Source organism: Fistularia commersonii, chromosome 21 (genome assembly GCF_037954325.1).
Source record: "Fistularia commersonii isolate RoL2024-O1a breed Wild chromosome 21, RoL_Fcom_v1.0, whole genome shotgun sequence".
Classification (NCBI taxonomy): Eukaryota; Metazoa; Chordata; class Actinopteri; order Syngnathiformes; family Fistulariidae; genus Fistularia; species Fistularia commersonii.
Window position 1 is genome coordinate 7,387,886 of NC_141304.1, and position 27,698 is coordinate 7,415,583.

Genomic DNA, 27,698 nt, shown 5'->3' on the forward strand with positions numbered 1-27,698 from the left:
GCACGATTTTTTTTTTTTTTTTTTTTTTTTTTTCGATTCTGTTGACCAGCTGTGTGAGATCTCATTATGTTTTTGCTCTCTGTGGTATTCCAAAGATCATGTTGTGCCTTGTAGTCATAGGGGCTTTAAACATGGAAGAAGAGCAGGTGGAGCTGTAGTCCAAAAGCACTGGCAAGGAAACAAACAACATGCCTTATCCTGCCTTCAAGAGGCTTGAGTCCCCATGGACCTTCTGCTGCACCATCACTTTGTGAACAGCCAAACCAGAAATCCCTGATGACAATGTTCGTCAACCGCTATCAACCTCTGCTTAGTACATGCTCCTTTCAGCCAGCCAGTAAAAGGGATCCTGCTGTGACAAATGTCCAATCACAGAGCAGAGGCAGAGGAGAAAGACTCCTCCATGAATGATTTGTACAATTTAAAGTCCGCAAAAAAGTACAAGGGTTTGATTAAACGCAGCAGGGAAAATAGCTGCCCTCCTGCTATTCAGAGCTGCTCAAGCAGTTTGTGGCATAGAATCACATGTCTCCTTTGAGTTTGTTAACAAGACAATAGAGTTCCACCCATCTCAACCCTGAATGCATTTTTCTTTATATAAGGCAGTATTCCATCTGTCCATTCAACTCCCCCGCTGATCCGAAGTCGGGTCGCAGGGGCAGCAGCCAAAGAAGTGAGGCCCAGACCTCCCTCTCCCCCGCTACATGGTCCAGCTCCTTCGGGGGGACCCCAAGATGTTCCCAGGCCAGCCTAGAGACATAGTCTCTCCAGTGTGTCCCGGGTCTTCTCCGTGGTCTCCTCCCAGGTGGACATGTCCAGAATACCTCCCCCCGGGAGGTGTCCAGGAGGCATCCTGACCAGATACCCAAGCCACCTCATCTGGCTCCTCTCTATGTGGAGGAGGAGGCTCTAGTCCAAGCACCCCTCTGGATGACTGAACTTCTCACCCTATCTCCTGCAGAGGAAACTCATTTGGCTGCTTGTATCCGCGATCTTGTTCTTTCGGTCACTACCCACTGCTCATGAGGTGAGGGTGGGAACGTAAATTTACCAGTAATTTGACCCCCTTCAGACTGGTTCAGAGTCCCCCTCACTGCAGACTCTGCACCGATTCGCCTGTTGATCTCCCGCTCCATTCTCCCCTATCTCATGAACAAGACCTCAATATACTTGGACTCTTCCAATTGGGGCAAGACCTCTTCCCCAACCTGGAGTGGGCATTACACCCATTTCTGGTTGAGCACCATGGTCTCGGATTTGGAGGTGATGATCCTCATCCCAGCCGCTTCACATAGCGGCTCCGAACCGGTCCAGCCTGATGAAGCCAACAGAACCACATTTGACCCATTTGACCATTTGACCGGCATCCTCCCCCACCATCAGAACCAGCTCACCAACAGGTGGTGATCAGTTGACAGGTCCGCCCCTCTCTTCACCCGAGTGTCCAGGACATGTAGCCTCAAGTCCAATGCCACAACCCCAAGGTCAATAAAAGAACCATGGCCTAAGGTGCCTTGGTTCCAAGTGCACATTGGTTGTTATGGACACTCCATAACAATTACAGAAGTCCAGTAACCAAACACTGCTCAGGCTCCTTCCAATCATGGCCTTCTATGTCACACTGTCGTTGCTTGGAATCTGAACGGTTCTACTGGGAAGTCTCCCAGTAGTGACCCACGTCCGGCCAGGGGAAAACTGGGTCCAATTGCATTCTCTGTCTTAAGGGGTCGTCTGAGCTGTACTTTGGTCCCTCACCTGAGACTTGTTTGCCTTGGGTGATCCTTCCAGGCCCCTATGGCCCCTGAGGCCCAAGCAAATAGGATCACTAGGATGCACAAACCCCTCCACCATGACAAGGTGGCAGCTAAAGGAGCGGTTCAGTACTTTCTATAGAAAACAAAATCAAAAAGGTTGGTGTTTATGACCTCTCCAAGTGACAAGAATAATCCAACTGTTCTTCTGTTTTAAGTAATTGTGAATTTTTCCCAGGGAGCTCAAATGTAAACCAAAAAAAATTTTTTTTTTATTTCACCTAAAACAGGTATTGTGGAAATGAATGGGAAACTGCACTATGGGCCACAAAAAAGGGTAACTATAGGAAAACAATTGCAATTGAACTATTCAATCACCAAACTGGTTTACATATTTTAAAAAGATATTCATACAAATCAAAGCAAGAGGCTAACAGAATTAAAATGATAAAAAAGCATTTGTGTTTATGTACTGTATAAATGTATATATATATAATCTTAATGCTAGGGCAGGTGATGCTTTGGACCTTTTATAGATGATATAACTAATACCCTCCATATGCTGCCTCTGTTTTACAATAAGGAATGACATTGCTGAGTAGCTCCTCCAAAAATGCATAGATTAATTAACACAATAACCTCCTCCCCACCCCCACCCGTCCCAACCCGCACTCACACAAAGGGAGGACAAAACGGACATGCGTTGCAAAACATCTACCACAGTTACAAATATTATGTGTGTTTGTATTCATATTTCATGGCGCAAAAATCCATGTTATTCTGTTTGGATTTGCAAGACTTCAGTCAATGAAGATGTAATTGCTCTAACAAAAAGTCTTGCTCTTCAGCTTGAAATCTTAAAAAACCTTTTTTGGCAAATTGCAGTTTTCTCAAGCTTCCTAACAAATACAAATGTACTGTATGCAATGTGATATTGCAGGTTTCATAATATAATATAATATAATTGCCTTGAAGACAAATTGTATCAAGACTGTGCTTGGAATGAATGGTTTGCACCTCAAATAATGTTATTGTAGAGTCATTTAAGTATGATTCGTCTTTTCTCAATGCATCATGATTACTGCTGTTGCTGTGCTAAAACAGTTCTGCTGTGCAAAACAATGTTTTTGCAGTTGACTGACTAATTTCACTGTAATCATCATGGCCCTATATATATATATATTATATATATAATAAATAAACAGATGTAAATAGCTTTTGTCATTCATCATGGCTTGCTTCTTTTTTCTCATCCATAGATCTGATCTTCTCCTGGATCTTTAACGAGTACCCGTCATTTGTGAACCAGGACACGCGTCGCTTCATCTCACAGGAGACGGGGAACCTTTACATCGCTAAGGTGGAATCGTCTGACGTGGGCAACTACACTTGTGTTGTGACAAACACTGTCACAAATACACGGGTTCAAGGTCCGCCCACTCCGCTTGTGCTCCGTAACGACGGTGAGCTCTGCTCAATGGAACGACTCACTGACTCACTAACATGTAATGTAGACAGAGCACATTAACCCTCTCCCCCAAAGGTCATGTTACATGTTGCATTTACCTTTTACGAAAGATAATGTGACTCATTTATCTATCATGTGTTCATCCTTCATCCTTTTCTAAGTTGTTGTTGGCTAATTTGTGATGCACTACAATTAACATTGGCTCAGTCCTGTTGATCATGGTCAGTGAGAGAGCTCAATTTTGATGAGACGGATGGTCTATGTCACTGGTTTTCAAAAACTGATAGTCCAGCCCTCACATAAAGCTGCTCTGAAGAAGCCCCCTAACACCTCTTACTTTACTTATTCATGGACATTCATGCAGTGGTTGATCACAGTTAGATCAGTTTCACACACACAAACTCACCCATACATATATGTGTGTGTGTGTATACACACACACACACACACACATATATATATATATATATATACATATATATATATATATACATACATACAAATACATATAAATATGTACTCATATGAAAACCCACACTGAGAAACAATATTGTTGGGTCACTGCGATGAGTTTGTACTTTATTTGGACTCAAGCGTACATTTGAAACAAAAAGACCAGGTTTTGTACCCCAAAGTAGGATAACAAGGTTTTCAGGAATATAAATGAATTCAAAGGTTAATTGTCCCTTCCTTGTCTAAATTTAGTATGTCCTTTAACATGCGATTCAGATGCCTTTGTCTGGCCTTTTCAAGACCCAGAGGAAAGGTCATCATCACCAAGTAATCTAAGCTAAATTCAGCATCCATTTTAGTAGTCTAATCCTCACCATATAAAATGTTGTGCAGGAAGTAGAAATGAAGTGTTCAAACACTGTTCTCATGAAAGAGCCTTTGTTTTCTTGTTTATTGTTTATTTCTTGTTTATTTAATGTTTATTACCCTGTATTTGAAGAATTTGAATCATTATGTCATGGGTGACACTGCTAATGTCTTATTTTAATACCAATTTGATTAATAAATCATGAACCATTACTGTGATAATGTTATGGCAGATATTTATAATATTTTTATCATCAGGTATGTTAATGTCATAAACTCTTTCATTTTTCAAATTTAACATTTTAACTGAAATATTGTTCAAGGCAAATCCTGACGGAGTCGAAGATATGGAATTACCGTCTTTGATTGACTATGGAAGACATGTATTTCATGCTTTTCTTCCAGTGTTACAGGGGTATACCAGATTTGGAATGAGTCATTTTAATTGTACTCGGAAATGCGACTTTTAATACAAATGACTTAGATGGTAAATATTTGATTTGTAATTCTGGGTCTTCAATCAATATGTTCTTCCTTCTTTCAATGATGGTCCCATTTATATTGATATTCAATCTGTTGAGCACAAATGCATCATCTGAACAACATATAAACTAGAATTCCTAATCCAACCCCTTTAGCCATCACAGACACTCATTATTCAGAGCAGCGATGGAGACAAAATATGAGGAGATCTGTGGTGGAAGATTATAGCAATGCATATGCAGATTTAGAATCTCTAATGTCTCGTCGAATGATGTTTCTGTTTGCTTACATTCAAAGTGTGATAATATATTTCTGACATAAGCTAGACTTTAAAGGTTTTATTGGTACCACTTGCGTTGGAAGTTTAACATTAATATGTTCCCTAAAAGAGACAATAATTTGAATTCAAGTAGTGCAAGTAAAAATCAGCAAAGAAATTGCGAAAAAAAATAAAATAAAATAAAATCAGCAACAAATCCCCAGGAAATCCTCAAAATTAATTGGGAAATCACAGACCAAAATGTTTTAAATGGCAGAACTGTATTTTCCCTTTTTTGGAATGAAACATTAGAGGTAAGATAAGTTACATTATGGCATTTCATCCAAGCATTCAAAATAAAAATTTTGTTTGCTGCAACTTGGTATCTGACAGAAAACAAATGGTAGATATATGCAGTGTTAACTTCAAAGCGTCCAGTATTTGGACAGATGCAAATGGCACTGAAGGATGCAAACATACACGTTGTCATTGAAACCATGAAGGAATTGAAAGCTTGATGATTCTGTTAAAAACAAACAGATATACAATTTCAGTATTATAAAGCACTGGGTTCAATTGACTGCATTCCTCCGCTCAATTATTTATTTATGTCTTTGTTAATCCATTTGTTTATCTTTTTGTATATTTTATTTTCATGAGCCAGTCAAGAACACTTTTGCCCTTTCTGCTTCTTTTCTTTTTCATTACCTATTTATTTTACCGAGATAGTGCTACTTGCAGAAAGCATCAAACCCACCTCCTGGTCACAGACACTCAGGTAGAGGCTGCATTAAGCACGTGTCCCCTACAAAAGGTTACGGTATGAGACAATTACCCATCCACTTCCACCTGTCTACTTGAACACGGCTGATAGCACAGTGGTTACATCCCCATATGAGACAGTTGTGATAAGGATCTGAATTAGCTTTCACAGTCACTCAGGGAACCATACTGATAACATGCGCCTTGCCAAATCAACAAGACAAAATTGGCCTGTTTCCTCCATTTCTAAAGCTATTTGTGCAACACAGCCTTGAATTACGGCAATGGAAGGTGAAAAAAAAAAAGATACTTTCACATTGGAGAGGAGAGTGAAATACAGTGATTGTACAGTCAGATTCAAAGCTGGCAGATGCTGGAAAAATGAAAGTGTAGCCAATTACACATAAATAAATGTAATTGGAATGCAAGGTTGAAATAACACAAGGGCTGATTTGTGAATTTGCCTCTTTGTGAAGATTTCTTTAAAATTTTTAGCCGGCACTGCTGCAATATTCTAATCCAGAGGTGACAATGAGCAGGGTGCTCAGTAGACACAGTGACACCCAGGGGGATTTATGGACCCATTTTCTGGTTCATAGCTGTTAGCACTACAAGCAGACAAAACTCATCTGGATGTAAAAGCTCAAATCACCCATGATTATTTTTTCTCCCTTTTGTGTTTGTTCACCCCCACCATTCACCATCAATGTGCTGCTTGTCCACTAGAGACCTGTTTTTGGTTTCTTTTCTCATCATTTTCAGCTGAAGAGCTCTCTGTGAGAATTGCATAGCAGAAGTTTTCAGCTCATAGTAAACAAAGGCTGCACAGGCTTTTAAGCGAGGCAGATTTGTTTATTTTTTCTCCTGTCATGTGTAAACTTAAAATAATATGTTCCCTCTTGTAACACCGGCGTGTTTCTCTCAGGTGTGATGGGTGAATATGAGCCAAAGATCGAAGTCCAATTTCCAGAGGTGGTTCACGTTGCCAAAGGATCCACAGTGAAGCTGGAATGTTTTGCTCTGGGAAAGTAAGTAACCTGCTCTTACATCACTCTCAGACTCAACCGCACAGAAGAAGAAAGAATTTGTACTTGAAATGAGCTCGGATATATTTTCATGTATTTCACCCCTTGGCTGCAATCCTCATGTGCTTCAAGCCCAGGCTGAGAATTTGAGAGATTAGACAGCACGTGTTGCAGCGCAGGAGTTAAAATATAAGGGTGTGTAACCGAGTGTAATGAAGCCCGGACAAGGTAATGAGTCTGAGGTAATTCTTGCAGTTTTACGTTCACTAGGGAACGAAAGCTCTTCTAAGCCCCTTAAACCTTTTGTAAGAAAATAATGGTCCTGTGACCTAGGAAACTTTGATCTTTAAAATGCCAGGGTAAAGCCTTAAATGAGCCGCTGCTGTCTGTGCCTGCATTTTAAGTATTTTCATGAATTTATTGAAGGTTAATGTAAGCGTCTTGTCCCCTTCATCGTCTGAATTAAGCAGAATTGGAGGCATTAAATATGAAATGCTGAGGTACCTTGTAATTGTTAGGATAGCATGTGTAGAGATGATGGTGCACTGTGCAAGAAGGAAAAAAAAGCTTTTACTCAAATCGTATTATCCTTCAAAAAAAAAACTGAATTGCTTAACAGACTGGATAAAGGAGCTTACTTTCAAGCCGATAATTTTATTTTAGAAAGAACAGTAAATTTGTGTCAGTAAATAATTAAGTGAATTATTCAGCTTATTTAACCTGATGTCCTCTAAAATAAGAAATATATTTTTCTCCAATAAGGGCAGAAAAACTATATGTCAGGATAGTGAAGAAAATATATGAATAATTTTTTTGAAAGGTGAGATCAGAGATGATGTCCAACATGTCGGTGAAAATGAAATTACATTGAAGATGAATAACCAGTTTCTTTTTTATGAAAAGCCTCAAATGACCTTTCGGAGATCATGTTATTTGTCTCGTATAATATAAGGCTGACCTGAAGAGAATATCATAAGTTTGCCGTCTTGTCCCACCAGCCCAGTACCCTCTATAAATTGGAGAAGAGTGAATGGCGTCGCCTTCCCGAGAAAAGTGGATATGAGAAAAGCAAGCGGTGTCTTGGAAATACCGTATTTTCAGCAGGAGGATGCTGGCACGTACGAGTGCGTGGCTGAGAACTCAAGGGGAATGAACACGGTGAAAGGAAAGCTCTCCTTCTACGGTAGGTGAAGCTGCCATGCATGAAAATTTGACCGGCATGAACCACGTCTAATGTCAGACTGAACAAGAAGAAAAGGCAGACTGGTGCAGGAACATGAGAGGGGAGGTTCATTTTAACGGCGCATCAAAATGATTAAAGGCTGTCAACTATGATGCCTTTAATATTTTGATCCAGATTAAAAGAGTGACTGGATGAGGCCGAGCCCTTGCACACGACCTTGTTGGTGAGCCTTGTGTTGGCTTCCACCAGATGGCAACATGATTGACATCCAACTCCTCTGGAGATCAAAGCAATTAAATGTACTATACATAGAGTAGTGGCACATATGTCAGGGACATAATCTGCCCTGAGCATCTGGACCCGCAGGAAGGGGGTCAGCGGAGCTTCCTATTGTTTGGGTCCATTCATACTGAAGCACTCACTTTCTAAGATGCGCTGTTGTGTACTGCTCAAAGACTGTGAGAATACATAGTTAAAATTCCAAATCCAAGCATCTAGCAACAAAAAAGTGCAGAATGGCAATTAGAACACAACTAAAAGCCATAATAGATGCTCTTGAAATTATGAAACAAATGTACCCAACCTGGCTGCAATTCAGTTAAATCCTACCAAAATTGGTTTTAGATGTTTGTAAGCAGTTTGCCGTTTTGCCAGTTTGCGGTTTACTTCATGGGATTTTGCCATTTGTTACAGTGAAAGAACCATGGGAACATGACTTTGACCCCTCAAAAAGCACAGTTTTACCGAGCTACCAAAGTACTACAAAACACTTACTGGCCTTCACTTAAGTTCCGACTGAAAAATCCTTCCAGCCTAATTTAAAAGTCTTTGTTACAGTATATAATGATTGTGGTGTGAGTGTAGGAAGTGGGTTTTGACACACATCTGCAAAGCACAGATTCTAGAGATGGAAGAGACTGTCTATTTTTTTTCTAAATGTTCTTTCTTTGTTTAATCCAAGACACCTGACTAATAATACAAGCCTCAACACCTCTCTAAGTCTTTGTTTTTTGTTTTTTTTGTCCATTCAAACTGCTGAAATGCAGTCGGTTCAATACTGCACACTAAGTCCTACTTGGTAAGGTTTTTTTTTTTTTTGCTCAAAAGGCAGGTAACAAAAACGTTATTGTTGAAAAACAGCATGCAACATAAAATTAATTGATATCTGAGTGAGTAATAATTCTCCCACAATACAATGCTTGCTGGAAACTGTAAAAGCTATTTACGCTTTCAAAACATCAATTGCAGTGGTGAAAGAGCTCCAGAAAAAGAATGGTTCAACAAGCAAACACTTTTTTCTTGGGAAAGACAAAAATGTTACCTATAAATATTAAAAGAAAATTGAAGAAAGGAAGCCTCTTTTTGAGATACGGGTTATTGGCAGGAACACTTAGTAGTTATGATGGTGTCTGATAGTTCAGGGGCTTTATAATATCCTTATAGTATGAAAAGATTATGTTCAATCCTATTAAAAGGCCCATATAGATGATGAGCCTGCAGGGTAACCCCTTTATTAGTTTAAAATATGTTGCTGTTTACCAGCCTTTTCTTTCAGTGACTGAAGGTCATACATTTATGGATAAAGGCAATGCAGTGCTAAAGCTGGGGTACTGATAACTAAATTGTGATGTAAATTATGATTGTGAACTATTGAAATTGCACATTCCATCATTTTGCTGTTGATATTCTAGATTATTACTGTTCTTCTTTTTTTACATTCATTAATTTATTTTGTGTAATTGAAAATTATTCAATAAAATTAGCCATTTAATTTCCAAATTGTGTTGTGAATGTTGGTAAATAATTGTTATTGCAGTAGTTAGCACTTCGGCCTCACAGCACAAAGCACCCTGATTCAAATCCAACAAGGGTACCTTTCCATGTTGTCTGCATGTTCTCCCCATGTCTGTATGGGTTTCATCCGTGTTCTCTGGTTTCTTCCCAAAGTCCAAAAACACGCAGCAGGTTAATTTAAAAAAAAAAATTGGGAAAATTGCCCTGAATGTGAATGTCTGTCTGTATATGTGGCCCTGCAATTGACTGACAACCAATCCAGGGTGTACCCCACCTCTCGCCCGATGACAGCTGGGATGGGCTCCAGCATCCCCTGCGGCCCCGAGTGTAGGATAAGCGGATGATGGACTGATGGATGGATCTGGGCATCATGATATTAATTGATGTATTTCCATTGCCTTTTTTCTAAAAGATTTATTCCAGGAGAGCACTTCCTAAAACTGAAACATTTTCTTCCCTCCTTGAGCAATCCTTCTAGCCCTCCCCTCAGTCCCCAGATCTACCAACGTTCTGCTGTGTCAGCTGTCAGCAAATACTCATTTGGAGTATTAAAGAATTTTACCATCAAAATCCCTGGAAGTTCTCAGCTTCATTCAGTCTCGCCACTCGGGATCCAACAAGGCTTCATTTGTCCTCCTTAGCAGCAGGTCCTCTCCTGTTCTCTCTGCCTGGCTGTCGGCACCCAGGTGATAAAAATCACTGATCTTATCTCCGTTGAATAAGCCTTTGAAACATTCGTCAGCAGTGTGCCAATGGTGAAATCAATAAGGATATCTCTTGTACATCCAAATCAGCTATAGTGGGAGAGAGCAGGCCTTATGTTGTACAGAAAGAAATGAAAGACGGACATTGTGTTGGTCATTATTAAACCACGCTGACTGATATTAAACCAATGTTACATGCAAAATTTATGTTTGAACATATGCAAGTCAATTGAATTATTTTCGTCCTCCTTCGATTTCAATAAACTACAAAGTGACATCCACAACAAAGAATTTTCAAATGTAAAGCCAGAGAATTGTCATCACATCTGAGTTTGACTTTCTAAGATATTTTCTATAACCAACCAGTTAAGTCATTTTGTTATGTTGAGCTTCATATATATATATATATATATATATACCATGTTATATACGGTTATATAACATACTTATCAAGCTCAATATAACAAAATATATAAACATATATATGGCAATTCAGCCTCACAGCACGAAGGACCCTGGTTCAGTTGCGACAAGGAGAGCTTTCTGTGTGGAGTTTGCATGTTCTCCCAGTGTCTGCAACCTCCTGGTTCTTAGGTTTCTTCCCAAATTCCAAAAACATGCAGCGGGTTAATTGGAAAAAAATTGGGAAAATTTCCTCGAATGAGTGAGTGAGTGAGTGAATGTTGTCTGTCTGTTTGTCCATGGCCCTGCGATTGAATGGCGACCAGTCCAGCGTCAGACAGCTGGCCCCCACAACCCTGAGTGCAGGATTAGCGGCAGAAGATGGATGGATATATAATTGTATGTGTGTTTATATACATAATCTTCCTCTAGGGATTCCAAGCTCAGCGTCAGTTTAATGAATGAATATTTCCTTTAATCGTCCCACAGTGCGGAAATTTCAAGACAAAGGAGAAAGCAGAACAAGGACAACAATGGGGGAGAAGGGGAAAAAACTCCCAAACAAGGTTCCTGTATTGGTCACAGTGTGGGATAAAGAAAAAAAACCCTAAGCACATAAGCAACAATATAAAACATTACAAATAAAAGACATTACAACAGTACTCGAAGACTTGCATGTGGGGGCGGGGGGTTCATGTGGACTTTTATATGATGCTCGACAACGACGAGAAGGAGAGAGGTGGGAGCCAGGAAGGCATTGAGTTGAGGGTGTGTGTGTGTTGTGTCTTCATGTGTGTGTGTGTGTGTGTGTGTGTGTGTGTGTGCGTGTGTGTGTGTGTGTGTTTGAGCCCGAAGACTTAAACCTCCATTCAGTCCTGCACAATAGTCTCTACCGCCCGATGACGTATGACGATACAGTGATACTGAGACGAAGTTTGCAGGTGGAGAGGAGTGGTGGGTGGTGGGATGGGGGGGCATGTTGGAGTGTGGAGAGATACCAGCCTTCCAAGGCTGGCGTTAGGGAGCCAATGAAGGTAACAATTGCTTTGGGTTCAGTCCAACACTGTAATTTTCCGTCTGCCTTAAGTCTTTCTGGTTCTCTCAGTAGCATCCAATTGTCCGAATCAGGTGGTTAGTTTCCGTCGAGCCAAGCTGTCAACTTAACCAAGTTGGCATCCTTGACAAACATTCATCCTGTCTACAACAGTGCTTACTTATCATTTGTTTATCAATATATTTACAACCCCATCTCCATGCATGTCCAAACCATCTCAGCAGTTTGGCCTCCCTAACGTTATCTCCAATTCCTGATCCATTCTCTTTTCTCCCAAAGAGAACCTCAACATTTTCATTTTTGCCTTGGTTCTTACATTTTTTCTGAACACCACTTTCTCTAAACCATACAACATAGCTGGTCTCACTACCTTCTTGTACACCTTACCGTTAATTCTGGCTGATACTCTTTCATTGCATATAACACCTGACACCTTTACCCACCCGTTTCAATGTGCATGTCTTATCCACACTCTCCATTGCTCTAGACTGTTAACCCTACGTACTTTAAATACCCCTCTTTTATCTGTACTTCCTGTTACCTCACTGGGGTCCCCCTCATTCACATATGTATTCTGTCTTGCTTCGCTCAACCTCAGTCTCTCTACATGGCATACCTCCACCTCTCTAAAGGATCTTCTACCTGTTGCCTGCTCCCACCACAGATCACAATGTCATCTGCAAACAGTACATAGTGATTCCCATCTAACCTCATCTGTCAGCTTGACCAACACCATTGAAAACAAAAGGGTCTGAGACCTGATCCTTAATGTAGTTCAACACCTTACAATTCTTATAGCTCTCATCAATGCCCTGTAATACTCTGAATTATGTCTCTGAACCCCCGTCTTCTTTTACTCTTATATGTATGAAACTTTTTATATAAAGGGTCTTTTGGGACCAAAAGAATCTTAACACAAAGGTTTACATATGTTATATCACTTGACGGAAATATTTCTTCTATGTACTCAGACGTACATTTAAAGGAAAGTGCATGTTTCACTTTTACACTGAAGATGACAAGAGCTCACTCCCTGCTCAAGTTAACTGTTAATGACCTCAGCCAGCCTGATGCCGCATCCATGGTATCCAGAGAGATCTCAGAGACCTACAGCAGAACAATCACACTTATCTCTTTGTTACAAGGTGTATTTTGATGCAGTGACTATGCACGACTCCAACAAAAATACACAGCACTGCTTGTACCCCCTTTCTGCATTGCCTTTTATCCTTTGACAACTACATATAAGCACACATCATCATGCAGAGACTGTATGGGAACACATTCTCCACTGTTGATTTACTGGTTGCTCCTGTGAAAAACAGCGTATAGCAGCAGCCAATTAGAGCGGGATTTGTTCTGTTGCTAAACAGCCCCCTCAGAGGTCAGTCCTTGAGAGTGACAGCAGCTGAGGTGTGTGGAATAGAAAAGTGCAGTCAGCCATTACTCTCATCCTGCCACTGGCCTCCTGTGATATAGGATGATTGTATCTTGACCCAGACATTATCCAGAATGTGCACAAAACTGTACCAAGTTTTATGTCACCTCTCTTTTTGTTTAATCATTAACTAGCCTTGAGTTACTTGCATGACAGTGAGAGGCAATTCTCCTCCCGTATAATTAAACCATCATTTACTTAAATTGTATTGGAGGGATTTTATGGCACAAGCAGCCCTACTAATGTACTTGGTTCTAGTTTTCATCACTTTCCCTCCAGTGTTGGCTTACAAGGGAAAGAGAGGAAAATCAGAAAAAGTAAGAGTTCAGTTATATGTCATTTTAAACTAGGGGTTATGAATAATTGACTCACATGTAAAAGAAATGGAAATAGATACCGTACTGACGATCATATGACTATAGTTAGTGAGTCCAAATTCAAGAGGAAACCGGACAAATGTGGATCAACACATGATCCTATCTGTAGTTGAGTTTAATTATTTTCTTAACTCCCACTACTGTTTTGAAAAATAGTTGTCAGAAAAAAAATGATCATGCCTTATACAACTGCCACTTGGAACCAGAAATAAAAGATAATTAATGTCTAAATTCTGTATACAAAAATTATGTATAAAAAGCACCTGGTCACCATGTGACCAGCCATAAAAGAGTATTACTTGGCTTGTAGAGGCTGAGAAATAGCTAGCAGGTGCCAAGACATGGGTAACAGATGTTAGGAAATAGGATAAAACTCCTGAGATGACTCATACTCCTTTCAACGGGGTCCCAGTTACTTACATAACAAGTACTGAGCAGAAAGCTCTACAGAAAGAAAAAAAATTAATCATAACAAAACAGTAAAATTGTCTTTAAGGAAAACAGTAATTGTGTCGTTGCTACAAACAAAAAAAAAATCCACAATTGAATATATATTTTCCCACTATTACTTATTATTTTGCCTCTTATCAAATGCCTAATCTTAGTCATGATTTATCAGCATAGTATTTGGTAGAATATTAAGATAAAGTGTCCTTTATTTCATACTGTTTCTCGAAACTATTTAAAATATTTGTCTTGGCAGTTCCAGACAACAATACAATAAAAAGCATTGTATACAATGCAATACAGCATACAATACAAAGGATTCTAATTCAATATGCATCCCTTATTTTTTTTAGTTACACAGGAAAGAGGACAAATAACTGATATGGTTTTGAAAACGTACAAAATAAATGAAAGATGACAATGGATATAGATTTTACTTCCTAGAAACCTTGAAAACTAATTGCAATACAGAGGGAAAACATTAATCAGAATTCTAATTCAATCTATTCAACAAAAACATGTGTTATATTTCTTAAAGCTTACAATAAATGAATTCATAATAATTTCTCATTTTAATGGCTTTTTGGCTCCTCCTATTAATGGATTTTTTCCTCTGCCAAAATGATATTATTTCATCCCAGCCATTCTGCTTGACTCGTATGAATGAATATTAAGTTTCACAATTCTGCTCTCAGATGAGAAACTCTTAAGGTGTATCTCAAAACAGCTGTCTGTGAAACTCAAAGATTAAAAGCCTTCACAGATAAGATTTTACCTGAATGACTTTATTCAGCCTGCTTCTCTCTTTGTTCATCTCCATTTTGGCAGCTGCGTTTTCACAGGACATTGTTAGGAGAGAATTGAATCAACCAGAGGAGTGTAAATAGAAAAAAGGATATAAATTCCCAGAGAAAATCATGCTGTTAATAATATGTCATTTTGTTGAACTGCATATTAATTTTAACACAAAAAAATCAGTCCGATTTACTTACTTGTTTATTGCTCATCCCTAGCTCCTCCTCATCTAATTGAGAAACCTCAAGATATCCAGAAGTTGATTGACGACTCACTGGTGTGGGAATGTAAAGCTACAGGGAAACCCAGTCCTTCTTACAGATGGATGAAAAATGGGGAGAGCCTGGATTCCTCTGAGGTGAGACCTGCCATCCATCCCAGCTTGTCTGTCCGGCTATTTTGCTTAAAAGGTTACATTGTCCATAACAGGTTTGGCACATGTGATTCTAGCAAAGTTAAAAAAGAAAAAAACAAAAACAAAAACAGAGGAATCGTGCACTGACAAAACTAGTTGTACTGACTAATTACTCAGCATTATCTTTGCTCTAATTACAGAAGTCCTTCCTCTGTGGTAGTATATAACATCTGCAAAGCTATTTCCAGCAAGAAAATGCTCTGCTAAGATACTTAGCAGGCTGCATTAGTATTTCATGCAAGTCCAAGAACAGTGAAAAGAAAATGAGAGCAACTCTAATCGTCAGTTGAATCGCTTTGCTACTGAAGAAACTTTCTGGTATTAATCCTGTGCCGCCAATAAGGAAAAAGTACAATTTTCTATATAAATACTGTATACCCTCTTTTCATTTGAGCTCCTTACCCCATCTGAATTCCAATTAGGGGTTCTTTGATGAGAGATGAGCCCATCTTTCTACAGCCAGCTTTCTTTAAATGGTATCACAGTACAAAGATATGCCTTCATATTGCCTCATTGTATCAGAACATTCGCTTTCATATTGCAGCCTCAAAACAGGCTCTTTGGAGAGAATATGTTTGGCGCTAAGGTGTACCATACCCCTGATAACCAGACAAGCTCATGTTAATTTGCTGGTGAAAAACAGACCAGAGGATATCCATCAAGACCAGAATAGTATGCATGTTTTTAGAATTAACCCAGTCTGTTCTTTTTTCAACACCAGAGAAACACATGCACCCGATATCATATCAACAATCTGTTTACGAGCCAACAAGTCATTTTATCGAGATTTGGAATAAAAAATTCTGGTGTGATTTTGCTTTCAAAATTTAACCATCCATCTGTGTTTTTAAATTGATTTTCCCCATGTTTTGTTTGCTTTTGTTTTTTCATATTTGCTTGTGGGCAGCAGTGTGGCAAAGTGGCTACTGCCTCACAGCAAGAAGGTCCCTAGTTCGGGCTTTTGTGTGTGGAGTTCCCATGTTCTTCATGTGTTTGTCCTACGGTCCAAAAACATAGCCCTTTAAAAATGCTTAGATGCATGGATGGTTGTATGTCTCTATATGTGGTCCTGTGATCGACTGGCAGCCACTAGGCTCCGGTGACCCCCTAACCCTGAGTGGTATTGATGCAGTCGAGATAATGAAATTGTGTGTGTGTGTGTGTGTGTGTGTGTGTGTGTGTGTGTTTGTAATTTGGTAATTTGTTAATTGTAGATAAAAGCAGTACTCCCATTTTATACTTGTTTTGATGAGTTATCCGTTCATGTGACTTCAAACCCATAATCCTCGAGTTTTAGCCTCAAGAAAGCAGAGTTTGAAGTGGACCATCAGTGCAATATTTACTGCACACTAGCATATATCCTAATCCACATTATATATGCACTGTTTATAACCACCATCCTCAGTGAATGGAAAAACATTCTTTTTGAGCATTTATCTGGTGTGGTAGTTGATTTACTATAGTTTGCAATGGCAAATTGTACCATAGCATTTCTAGCATCTGTTCAGTTTATTGTATCCACATATTAACCAGCATTGTTTTAGATATTGACATATGACTGTTTTGTTATCCTGTTATCCATGGAGAGTCATCCGGGTCATGAGAAATCCTTGAAAAAAATTTATTGTGGGAACTGGAGTTGATTTCTTCTCTTGAGGACATTTCACCTCTCCTTCAAGAGGGTTCTTCACTTCTGACGCTGGAGTAGCGGCCAAAGCGGAGCAACCCAGACTTCCCTCAACCTAAGCAATTTAATAATAATTTACCCTTAATTTAACCCATCATGGATAAACCACGAGCAGTAGACATTGTCCACGAGCACCAGAGGAGCAATGTCTTGTTCAACAACACTTCAACACACTAGGAGGGGAATCAAACCAGGAATGTTCGGTTCAAAGATGATTGCACTACCTCCTGCGCCACGCCGCCCCCAACTTCAGCCACCTCTTCCAGGGGAATACTGAGGTGTTGAACCTGAGACCTGGGATCTCACTTTCAATCACTACCTGCTGCTCATGACCAAGTTAGTGTGGGAATGTAGATCTACCATGAAATGAAGAGCCTCGCCTTTTGGTTCAGCTCCCTCTTGACAGACTGATGCAGATCATCACTGTGCAGATTTGCCATTCTGTTTCCCCTTCCATTTCTCTCTTACTTGTTAACAAGACCCTGAGATAATTGAACTATTTCTTTTGGGGTAGGAGCTCATGCCCAATCTGGAGATGGCACTCTACCTTTACCCAGCTTAAGACCATGGCTTCAGTTTTGGAGGTGCTGATTCTCACCCCAGCCTTTTCATATTTGTTTGTGAATTGCTCCAATGAGTAGTGGAGATCACAGTGGATGACGCCAACTGGACCACATCATCTGCAAAAAGCAGAGACCTAATCCTGAGGCCACTTAACCGGACTCTGTCAACACATCGGCTGCACCTAAAAATTCTATCCATAAAGGTTATGAAAATAATCAATGACGAAGTGCAGCCTTCAGGCTTTCTCTCCAGAGTACTGTACTTCTTGAGAGAGAGGCTAAAGAGTGCAGCCCCTCTGTAGTTGGAATAGACCCTCCCATCTCCCTTTTAAAATAGGGGGATCACCACCTCAGTGTGCCATTCCAGAGGTACAGGTGCGGATGTCCATATGATGTTGCAGTGGGTGTGTCACCCAGGACAGCCACAAAACATCCAGTCTTGAGGAACTCAGGGTAGATCTCATCTATCCCCAGGGCCCTGCGGTGAGACGGTGAGACTGAGGAGGTGTTTGAAGTATCCCACAACATCTTGAGTTGATGTCAGCAGCACACCATCCCCAATGTACACAGTGTTTACGCCGCACTGCTGCCCCCCCAAGCCTCCAGATGATGGACCAGAATCTCCTTGAAGCTGTCCGTAATTCATTGTCCATGGCCTTACCGAACTCCGCCTGTGCCTGAGTTTTTGCCTCAGTAACCATCAAAACCGTAAACTGCGAGTAGCCTCTGGAGCCCCACAGACCCCAAATTCCCATCTTGACTCCATCTTGACGCCATCCCTCACTGTTGGTGTTCGCCAATGGGTTCGGAGGTCACCGCTTCCACAGGTACGGACCACCCTATAACCACGGCTCCAGCCTCAATAATGGAGAAACAGAACATGGCCCATGTGGACTCCCCCAGGATTTGGCTGAAGTTCTACCAGAGCTGGGAATTGACAGGGAACTCTGCCAGACGTTCCCAACAGGCCTTTAGAAAATGCATGAATGTATTTATTTATCTTTTACATTTTTAATTTCGGAATGAAGAAAGTACTTTAAGAAGAGTAGAATCCAGGCAGTCAGTCAGCAGAATATGAGGATGTATATATTCAGAAATCATGGGTGAGAGGATTAATCAGGAAAGGTTTTGCATTGTCTGAAATGCCACCATTAAGCACACTAGAATAATTAGCAGAAGAGGGAAAGGTCAAGGGTGTTGTGGAGTTTGTTGTTTATTACAGTGAACAGTCAACAGACCTTTGCATTGCTGAAATACCATGGACATATTGTTGCTGGCGGTTTTCTGACTTGGAGGAATGGAAAAGAAGTTATTACAACTTGATATATTTGTATTCAATAATTTAGTGTCAGTCATCATGAATATTTGAAACCCAACTCTTTTTCATTGAAATAAAACCTGCCGTATAATCAAGTAATTCACATTTAGTGCTCACGCATTATGTGGCTGGTGGTCTTTCCATTGATGGTCAAACCTCCTTCTTAAAAATGTGGAAATAGCGATATTATCTTAGGATGTTCGTCTGTGTCTATACTCACCTTGAGTTTCACTGTCTGCTGCTTTATTGACCAGCTGCACGATTGAGGGACTGTACAACTAAAGGAATCAGAGCATTTAGAGGGGAATGCGGTCATCATATATATGACTTTAGAAAACCCTATTGAGGCATCAAAAGTAGTTTTTGCCCCAATAACCGTAATGCATGAAATGGTTCTTAGAATATCCTTCTCTTCTCAGGAATACAAGTGAAGTAAGCAAGCTGATGTATTGTTTAGCTCAATCCGTGCACAGATTTTTGCTCAGGTATATACAGGAGATGATTCAAATATCTGGGAACAAATTAGATTTTTTGTGCCAGTTCTACTCATGTGAGCACAACATGTTTCTTGTGGTTAAGCTCCATGGTGTACTTCTAATCCATTGTTTCATCCAAGCTATGAGATTTAACTTCTGTCACCCATATTTTTTTCGTATAAAAATATAGAAATATCTAAAGACAAATATTGTGCTACTTTCCTTCACATCTGTTCAACACAGGTATGATTATCTAAAATAAAAATTGACCTGTTTATTCCATTCCAGCCCATCCTTATTAAGTTAGAAAGATTATCTCATATTTAAAATATGACATGATAATGCATATGACATTATAGTAAGAATACTCCTTGATTACAGAAACAAACTGATATTGTCCTCCGAGCTAGTTTTTTAAGAAAATAGTATATTGGTAATATAACCCATGTCAAGTTAAGGTGTCTTATTCTGTGTGCTGCTCCACATTACCAGGTCACTACTGCAACTGAGTTTCCCTTCACGCCCCATATCTTTTCTAACTTTTCCTTGAGGTCCTGGCATGTCTCCATCTTCTCTTACTCTTTCTTCCTGATGTCGCTGTCCTATGGGATTCCTACATTCTCCACTTTGGCTGCATTAGTGCTTTTTATCCACCACCACTTTGTCTGGTCTGTGCACCATCACCAGTTGCCTTTCTTGAACTGGAAGTCCGACAGGACCTTGGCTTGGTTGTTCTGATTCCCCTTTGGGGAGACTCTGTAAAGATGTTCTGATTTGGGATGCCAGCCGCATCCCAAATATATATATATATGTGGAATTGCTTTTTCTAACTGCATAAGGTTTAGATGGTACATGTAAATCCCTCCAAAGAAAAAACATAAATAAATAGATAAATAAAATCCATATTTGAGTCTATGTTATGCTTAATATATATCATGATGGGAGGATTTTCCTTACAATGACAGATATATACCATCACTTGCATCCCTGTATCCCTTGCCAGTGGGAGTATTCTTCCCTACATTATGGAAATTACAATATCCTGCTCAAACATAGGATTAGTTGGAGCTCCTTCAGTGACTACATTCTCTATTTTCATTTGACTGTATCTTAATCCTCTCATGTCCAGACTCTCCGATACCCCATAAGAACAGGTCCGTTGACAGTACAGTTGAGCCGAGAGAAAACATTGTGTCTGAAAGGAATCAGGAGGGCCAAAACTTCACAATTCTGCAAGAAGATGTATTAAAAATGTATCGTTAAGAAACTGAAAGAGAACCGGAATATTAGAGAGAGATTCATATTTTGTCAAGTAAATGTTCAACAGATACACTGATTGTACTGGGTTTTTAGTTAATCAGGCTGCCACCATTTTTAATAAAGATCTAAATTTGATGGTTTGGCAACAATAGAGACATCCCAATGAATAAGACATAACAGATTAAGAGGAGTGGCAGTATGGCCATATACACAGCACTTAGTATGTATAGGGTATACCTATCAGAAAAGCAATTTTCACAATGCAGCATACCCTCAGATGTCATGATAGTCCTACCGTTCTTCTTATCCCCTCCTCCAGCTGAAGGGGAAACAAGCCCTGTGGTGCAGTTGGAGATATAAATAGGGCATCGTTTTATTTCACTCTCATAAACATGCAGATTGATTAGGGTCATTTTCTGCTAGCCTGCCTCCATCCACCCAAGCCTTTCCCTCCATTAGTGATGAAATCCTAGATTTATTGCCACGTCTGTTACTTCCAGACCATAATTCACGGGCCTCTGGCTGTTTTTATGTAGATGAGCACTGGGAGCAAGGTATATTAAAGACATGCGTCTATGTCCACAGGATCGCATACAGGTGGGAAATGGGGCATTGTCAATAAGTCGTCTGACCCTGGCAGACACAGGAATGTACCAGTGTGTGGCCGGGAACAAGCATGGCGAGGTCTACTCCAACACTGAGCTACGAGTTATAGGTAAGGCATTTGTCACACGGGCTCAGTAACTTTGCTTTGGTTTTCAATTTTTCTCCAGTGTTCCTCTGGTCAATAGCACCGGATGACCTATGGCCTTGTTCTTATTTGCCACTAATTGAAAACCATTAATTATAAAATGAATGCTCCCATTTGACAGTGATGTATACCTGTGCTGCTCTGCTCACAAGTCTCACACATCTGCCTTGTCAAGGCTGTCACTCTTTGTTGGCAGCAGCTCACATTCATTATTCTTCTCCGTACATTACCTCTTCCTGGTCATGCAGCTAATAACAATCAGGCACAAGAATATGGCACGATCAGCAAAGTTCACTGGTCAAACCCCCAAGGTGAATATTTGTGAATATATAAATACCATATACACACACACACACACACACACAGGCACACACATATATATTTATATATATTTATATAGATTATATATAGATTATCAATCACAAAAAGAAATAGGCTTATTAAGCCATTAGGCCAAAATATTTATTGATAGTTAAGTTAATTGATCTTATTGCTAAGTACATATTTATTAGAATTTGATTTATTTATTTATTAATTTATCTATTTATTTAATTACTTACTCATTTACTTATTTATTTACGCATCTATTAGAAACAAGACCAATGTACTTGAGAAGATCCAATTTAGTCCCAAATCCTCAATATGAAGTATCAGGACACAAACGACCATTGATGCATAAAGAGAACTGGATATCAATGAATGATTCTCACACATGTCTTTACTTGCAGCCTTCATTGCAGTAATAGCAAATTGTGTGAAAAAGAGTGTCCCAGCAGCCAATAAGATCTATAATGTGATAAAAATGAAGGTTCCCTTAATAGATTTATCATAGGTTCTTAGAATGTAATGATGAGCTTTGCTTTCACATTTCATCGCTTATAATATTGTTACATCAAGCTCTATGCATAACAGATAGGGATTTATATACACTGCTCAAAAAATAAAGGGAACACTAAAATAACACATCCTAGATCTGAATGAATTAAATCTTCTTCTTCCCTTCGGCTTTTCCTTAAGGGGTCAGCACAGCGAATCAACTGTCTCCATCTGAATGAATGAAATATTCTTATTAACCCTAGAACACTAACATTGAAATAAGTAATACCATCACTAACATTGGGTATATTTTACCCAATACAATATCCTGGATAAAATACAGTTTTCGTCAATTTATAGATTGGCCGATGGGAGAAGGGAAACAAACGTACAATTAATAACATCAGTGAGCAGCCTGAAGCTACCCAAGGACGCATAAAACTCAATGGCAACACAATGACAATCACATGACAAGAATTGTGTGGGTGAAAATCACTCAACGTTAGTGTTGTAGGGTTAAATACTTTATTCTTTACATAGTTGACTATGCTGACAACAAAATCACACAAAAATTGGCAATGAAAATCAAATTTAATAAACAATGGAGGTCTGGATTTGGAGTCACAGTCAAAATTAAAGTGGAAAAACAAACAACAGGCTGATCCAACTTTGATGTAATGCCCTTAAAACAAATCCAAATTAATCAGTTTTGGTTCCTAAGTGGACAGTTTGATTTCACAGAAATGTGATTGACTTGGAGTTACATTGTGTTGTTTAAGTGTTCCCTTTATTTTTTGAGCAGTATATACAGTATATATATATATATTCCTCCTTCATATGAGCAGTATATACAGTATATATCCATAGCCCTCTTAATTAAGACAGACGATTTTTAAAATCTCCATTCAGAAATGATTTCTTCTTTCATTGAAAAACGATTTTAACTGTACCTGTAAATCTGAATGGACAAGAAGGAATTGAATCGCCGTCACTGACCCACAGGGCAAATACCATGTGCTTGGCCTGTCTGATCTGTTTACCACACCAACCATCAACCATCACAACAACCCTGACTGAAATAATTTAAATTGGCAGCAAAGTAATGTATCTCTGTTGGGCTTGTAAATATCAGTGTGGTTCAGTGTGAGTCTTCATGGTAACTATTACTGTCAGACAGCAATCCCCATTTTCTCACCAAACTAAATAAATTAATTCTTTAAACCCCACAAATAAATGAAGCCCACCAAAGTAGGAATCCAATAATCCATGCAGGTAATACCCAACTTTTAAATGATCCCAGACTGTAAGGCAACATATTTATCAAGCCATTGAACTTATTTGATATGATTAATGACATTTCAATACATCATCCAATTCAATATGTCCAGACCATAGATGGTGTAAACCGGGCCATGACGAGTATGATATTACATGGGACAAACTATTAAAGATGAAGTAATAAAACAAAAAAACAGAAGTCTGTTGAAATGTAAAATGCTGAGTAAAGGTTGAATCAAGAATGCAAGGCCACAAGAAAAAACCTGAGAAAAAAATACATTGGGTAAAATAAGATATTTGAATATATTATGTCTGAATAAATTCTGTCTAATAACAAACAACATTTGTAAAATGTGAAATGTGCCAAGAGTGCTTTTCATCAAGTCACATGTTTAGATATACAGAAAGCTAACAATTTAATAAAAAAAAAACCACAGTGACCACAGAAAAAACAGTCCATATAAGCTGGCTCAACCACAACAGGCCATAGGTATGCCAGGGACGCCTTCAATTCACTCCAAAAATCATAGAATTATCCCCCCTGAGTAAAATCAACCTTGTGTTACAGAAAGATATACAACTTAAAATGAAAATGCTTATATTCACTATGCACTAATTCAGTTCCACAATACAGAATATACATTTTATAAGCTTCCCTGCCATTTAATGAGCTAATTTGAGAGTGGTATGAAATCATACCCCAGTAAATGCCATGGCACCTGTGTCAGTGGTTGTCTAGGTGAATCATTTATATTTATTGATGACGAGTTAAAAAAAACATTTTAGATCAAGTGATTAAATAAATAAATAGTATAGTTGGCTTCTTTCCAAAACCTGTCAGTGACAGTTTTCTTTTTAATTGGATACTTGTACACTAATCAGTGCATAGCAGAATTAGCATGTAGCTTGATTACAAGATAGTTCTCATAATTCATTGACGTACATACATGACACTGTGCATTGGATATGATCAGATAAATTAATGCATCCATAAAAAAATGTGCAAAATAATGGGGCAAGTTTGAATGAAGTCATTGCTTTCAACTGACTGATAACAGACATACTAATGATTGAGTCATTATCTGTTAATTTTTATAGCAATTCCAAAATGTAATGGCTTTGACATGAAAATTATTTTCTATGGAAATATTACCTGGAACATGGCAGTAATGTGTGGTTTCTGAGTGCAGCTCTCATTAATCATCTTAAATCCAGCCCTTCAGATACATTTATTCCAAAGCCCCCTGACCCTAGGAAGTTATTGTGCAAAAGGGTCTTACATATCATGGTCCTCGCTGACAAATCTAAAAGAAACCTGATTTAAGCAGTGTAAAGAATAGTTTTATTGAATTCTATTAATAACAAATGTTCTCTCTACCGTCAAAGATATACAGCAAAAATATACAAATTGAACACAGTGTCAGGATCTATTGGACGATATCAGCAATAAATCGTGCCAACCAAATCAAAACAAAAAGACTGTCAGCTTTTTAAAGTTATAATCTAGATTTCAATTATCTTGATAGAATACCAATAAGCATATTTTACTACATGCTGTAAGAGTTTAAATTCTAGTTTAATGTTCCACCAACATGTAAAATGAATATTATGTACTTGTTTAATCTCCTCTGAACTCTGAATAAATAATCCTGCAACTTTTGTTTTACGGACAAAGTGAGCTCTGTATGAAAATTATGACCATGTCAAAAATAATGGGAACATGACATTCTGTAGATTCATGAACACTCAGCTGTCAGTCTGCTGGCATCAGACTGACAGCAAAGACATCCTGAAATCCTCCACAGTTGTGAAATAAAGGAAAACGGCACATGATAAAATGATAATTTAAGAAGTGGCACCATAATGATAATGGAATGCAATGCAAATTATTAATACTTGTGAACGTGGCATCTGTCTTGACATTATTTGAAAAGTAGAAAAGTAAGAAATCATAATCACAATTGTTTTCGCTGAATTTTATTATGTTGAGCTCTGACCTTTTTTGTATTTGAATTATAATACTGCATCTTTTTGTACCTTTTGCTCCCCCCACCAAAATAAAAAGAAACGTGATGATGTTCCTTAATATGCTGCTCTTGTTTCAGCTGTCGCCCCTGATTTCTCCCACAACCAACTGAGGAGCCAGACTCTGGTGAAGGTGGAAGGAGATGTGCTTATTGAATGCAAACCCAAAATGTCTCCGTGGGGCGTGATTACTTGGAGAAAGGGCACTGAACCACTCACAGAAAATAGCAGGTAACAATGCTCTCACAAACATCATGTCTGATGATGTCTGTAAATGTTCTGCTTAATTATCAAGGCAGAAATGTAGTATTTTTTTATCTTGTGGGTTGAGGAAAGGCTCTGGTCAAAGTCAGTATGAAATTAAGTTGTGGGTAATATAGAGATCATGTATTTTGGAGACAAAAATAATGGAATAATAGCAGAAAAAAATATTGTTTGTGTATTTTTATTTATTTCTTGATTTCTTTTATGCTATTTTTTGCCCCCCAGATTTTATGATGAAATTGTGCTTGAATCATGCATAGGATTTGAAGCTGTCATTTCAATTGATCCAAAAAATGTGTATCTGTGTGTTTGCGTATATGTGTCTGTATCCATGTGTGTGTGCTTGAGGATTTTCATAGAATTGGCATTATGCCACCATTGATATGTGCCACAAAGCATTCATTTTCTTATGGTCAAGAAACATATGCAATTGGTTGTTTTTGTTTTTTTTGTTTTGTTTTTTTTCAGATAACTCAACCAGCTGAAAATGTTTAGGCTCAGATTTACATGAGTAGGTTCAGACAATCCAAATTGCGCCATCATTCTTGCATACAAAACCTAGTAAGGTTCAGACGACACGCATGCTTTCCAAAACCACATGGCAATGTTATGGAAATGTAATGATTTGGGTAAACAGAGCATCAGCAGGTGGCGACTGATTTCTAAACCACCTTCCACCCTTAACCCAGATTGTAAACCCCTAGCTTTTATACTATTTTTGACAACATTTTTAACCAAGTCATATCAAAGTGAATGTTACTAAGTTGTCAGAGCCACCTGAAACCAGTTAACAATGTTTAGTGGAATTATATTTCCAGTGTCTTATCTGAAAGAAAAATGTGGGGTAAAAAAAATGTCAGATTTCACTAAATATTCAAGATTCAAATTTTTATTCTCACATGTACAGTGTAGAAATGAGTTTCCCTTTACAGTGAAATTCCTACTTTGCTGTCCGCAGTGCATTGGGATAGGTGCTGGTAGAAGAGTGTAAAAATTATTATAAATATGATTGTAGATGTGAATGTGAACATTGCAATAGCACAGCGGTAACGGTGCTAAAGAACTACCTGAACGTGTAATAATGTTTTGAAGAAATTGGATTAACATTTATATTTCAGCCTTTCTAACTTGTTTAATTCCGTTCAATTGTGTCAGTAGGAGAAAAACAAAAGTTACATCAAAAGATCTTACCTTGCTCTTACCAGAGTTAAAAATATCAGCTTGCTAACTGGGTACCAGAATTGCAAAAATAATTAATGTAAACACGTTAGAACCTGCTAATCCTAAATGACAACCATGTGGTTCAGTTATTTGTTGACAATTGTGAATTGCTGTTTCAGGTTAGGTTAGCTTATGTTTTTTTTGAAAGAGTGTGCCATACCCACAAAAATACATCTTTTTGTGTTACTCCTCAATTTTGAAATATGAGCGATTTCATATATAGTGTACCACCTGCTTTTGAGGGAGACCTCAGACATAGTGTGAACATCCATTCAAGCAGCAGCACGAAATCTGACCCATGGTTAATGGCGTGTGCTGTGTTTTATCTTTGTTGGTGGCCAAACAGACCATCTGCTGAGTAAATTCAAAGTGCTAATCAAGTACTTTTCACCTCACCAGGGATAATAAAGCTTCAGAAATCTAATTATTCATCTTCTGACACGTTTCCAAATTTGTGAGTAACAGAGGGCAATCATCGCATCCTGCCACACTTGACCCTTAATATTGGGTGTGCATTACAAGTGATAACTATTGCGAGTGTGTGTGCGTGTGTATTTGTGTGTTTGTGTATGTCTGCATGAAGTGTGAAATCTGGCTCATAGCCTCATTGCATACAGGGGTCACCCATTCGGTGTCACCACTCTAGCATGACTCTGCTCTGACAGCAGGACTGTGTGCACAGTGTCTCGTCAGGCTTTGCATATACACAAAGCACTGTTGTTGCTTGTCAAACAGCGTGGCAGAGAATTTGCATAGTGGTTTTGCTGCTGCTGCCCTTCATTTCCCCTTTGTCACTTCCATCACATACTTCACTGTCGCAGCAGCCCCATGATTTTGATCTCATCGTTGAGAATTGATTTCAC

At 38.8% G+C, this 27,698-nt stretch overlaps 1 protein-coding gene across 2 annotated transcripts in view; it reads left to right on the plus strand.

Moving 5' to 3' along the window:
- Positions 1-27,698, plus strand: part of cntn4 (contactin 4) — a 176,299-nt gene that overhangs the window by 103,972 nt on the left and 44,629 nt on the right. For both annotated transcript variants that reach the window (XM_086167710.1, XM_086167712.1), the window contains exons 6-11: positions 3,011-3,214; positions 6,468-6,570; positions 7,566-7,750; positions 14,980-15,119; positions 21,066-21,195; positions 25,431-25,581. In XM_086167710.1, coding sequence (XP_086023836.1) covers positions 3,011-3,214; positions 6,468-6,570; positions 7,566-7,750; positions 14,980-15,119; positions 21,066-21,195; positions 25,431-25,581 — 913 coding nt within the window. The remainder of the gene's footprint in view (positions 1-3,010; positions 3,215-6,467; positions 6,571-7,565; positions 7,751-14,979; positions 15,120-21,065; positions 21,196-25,430; positions 25,582-27,698) is intronic.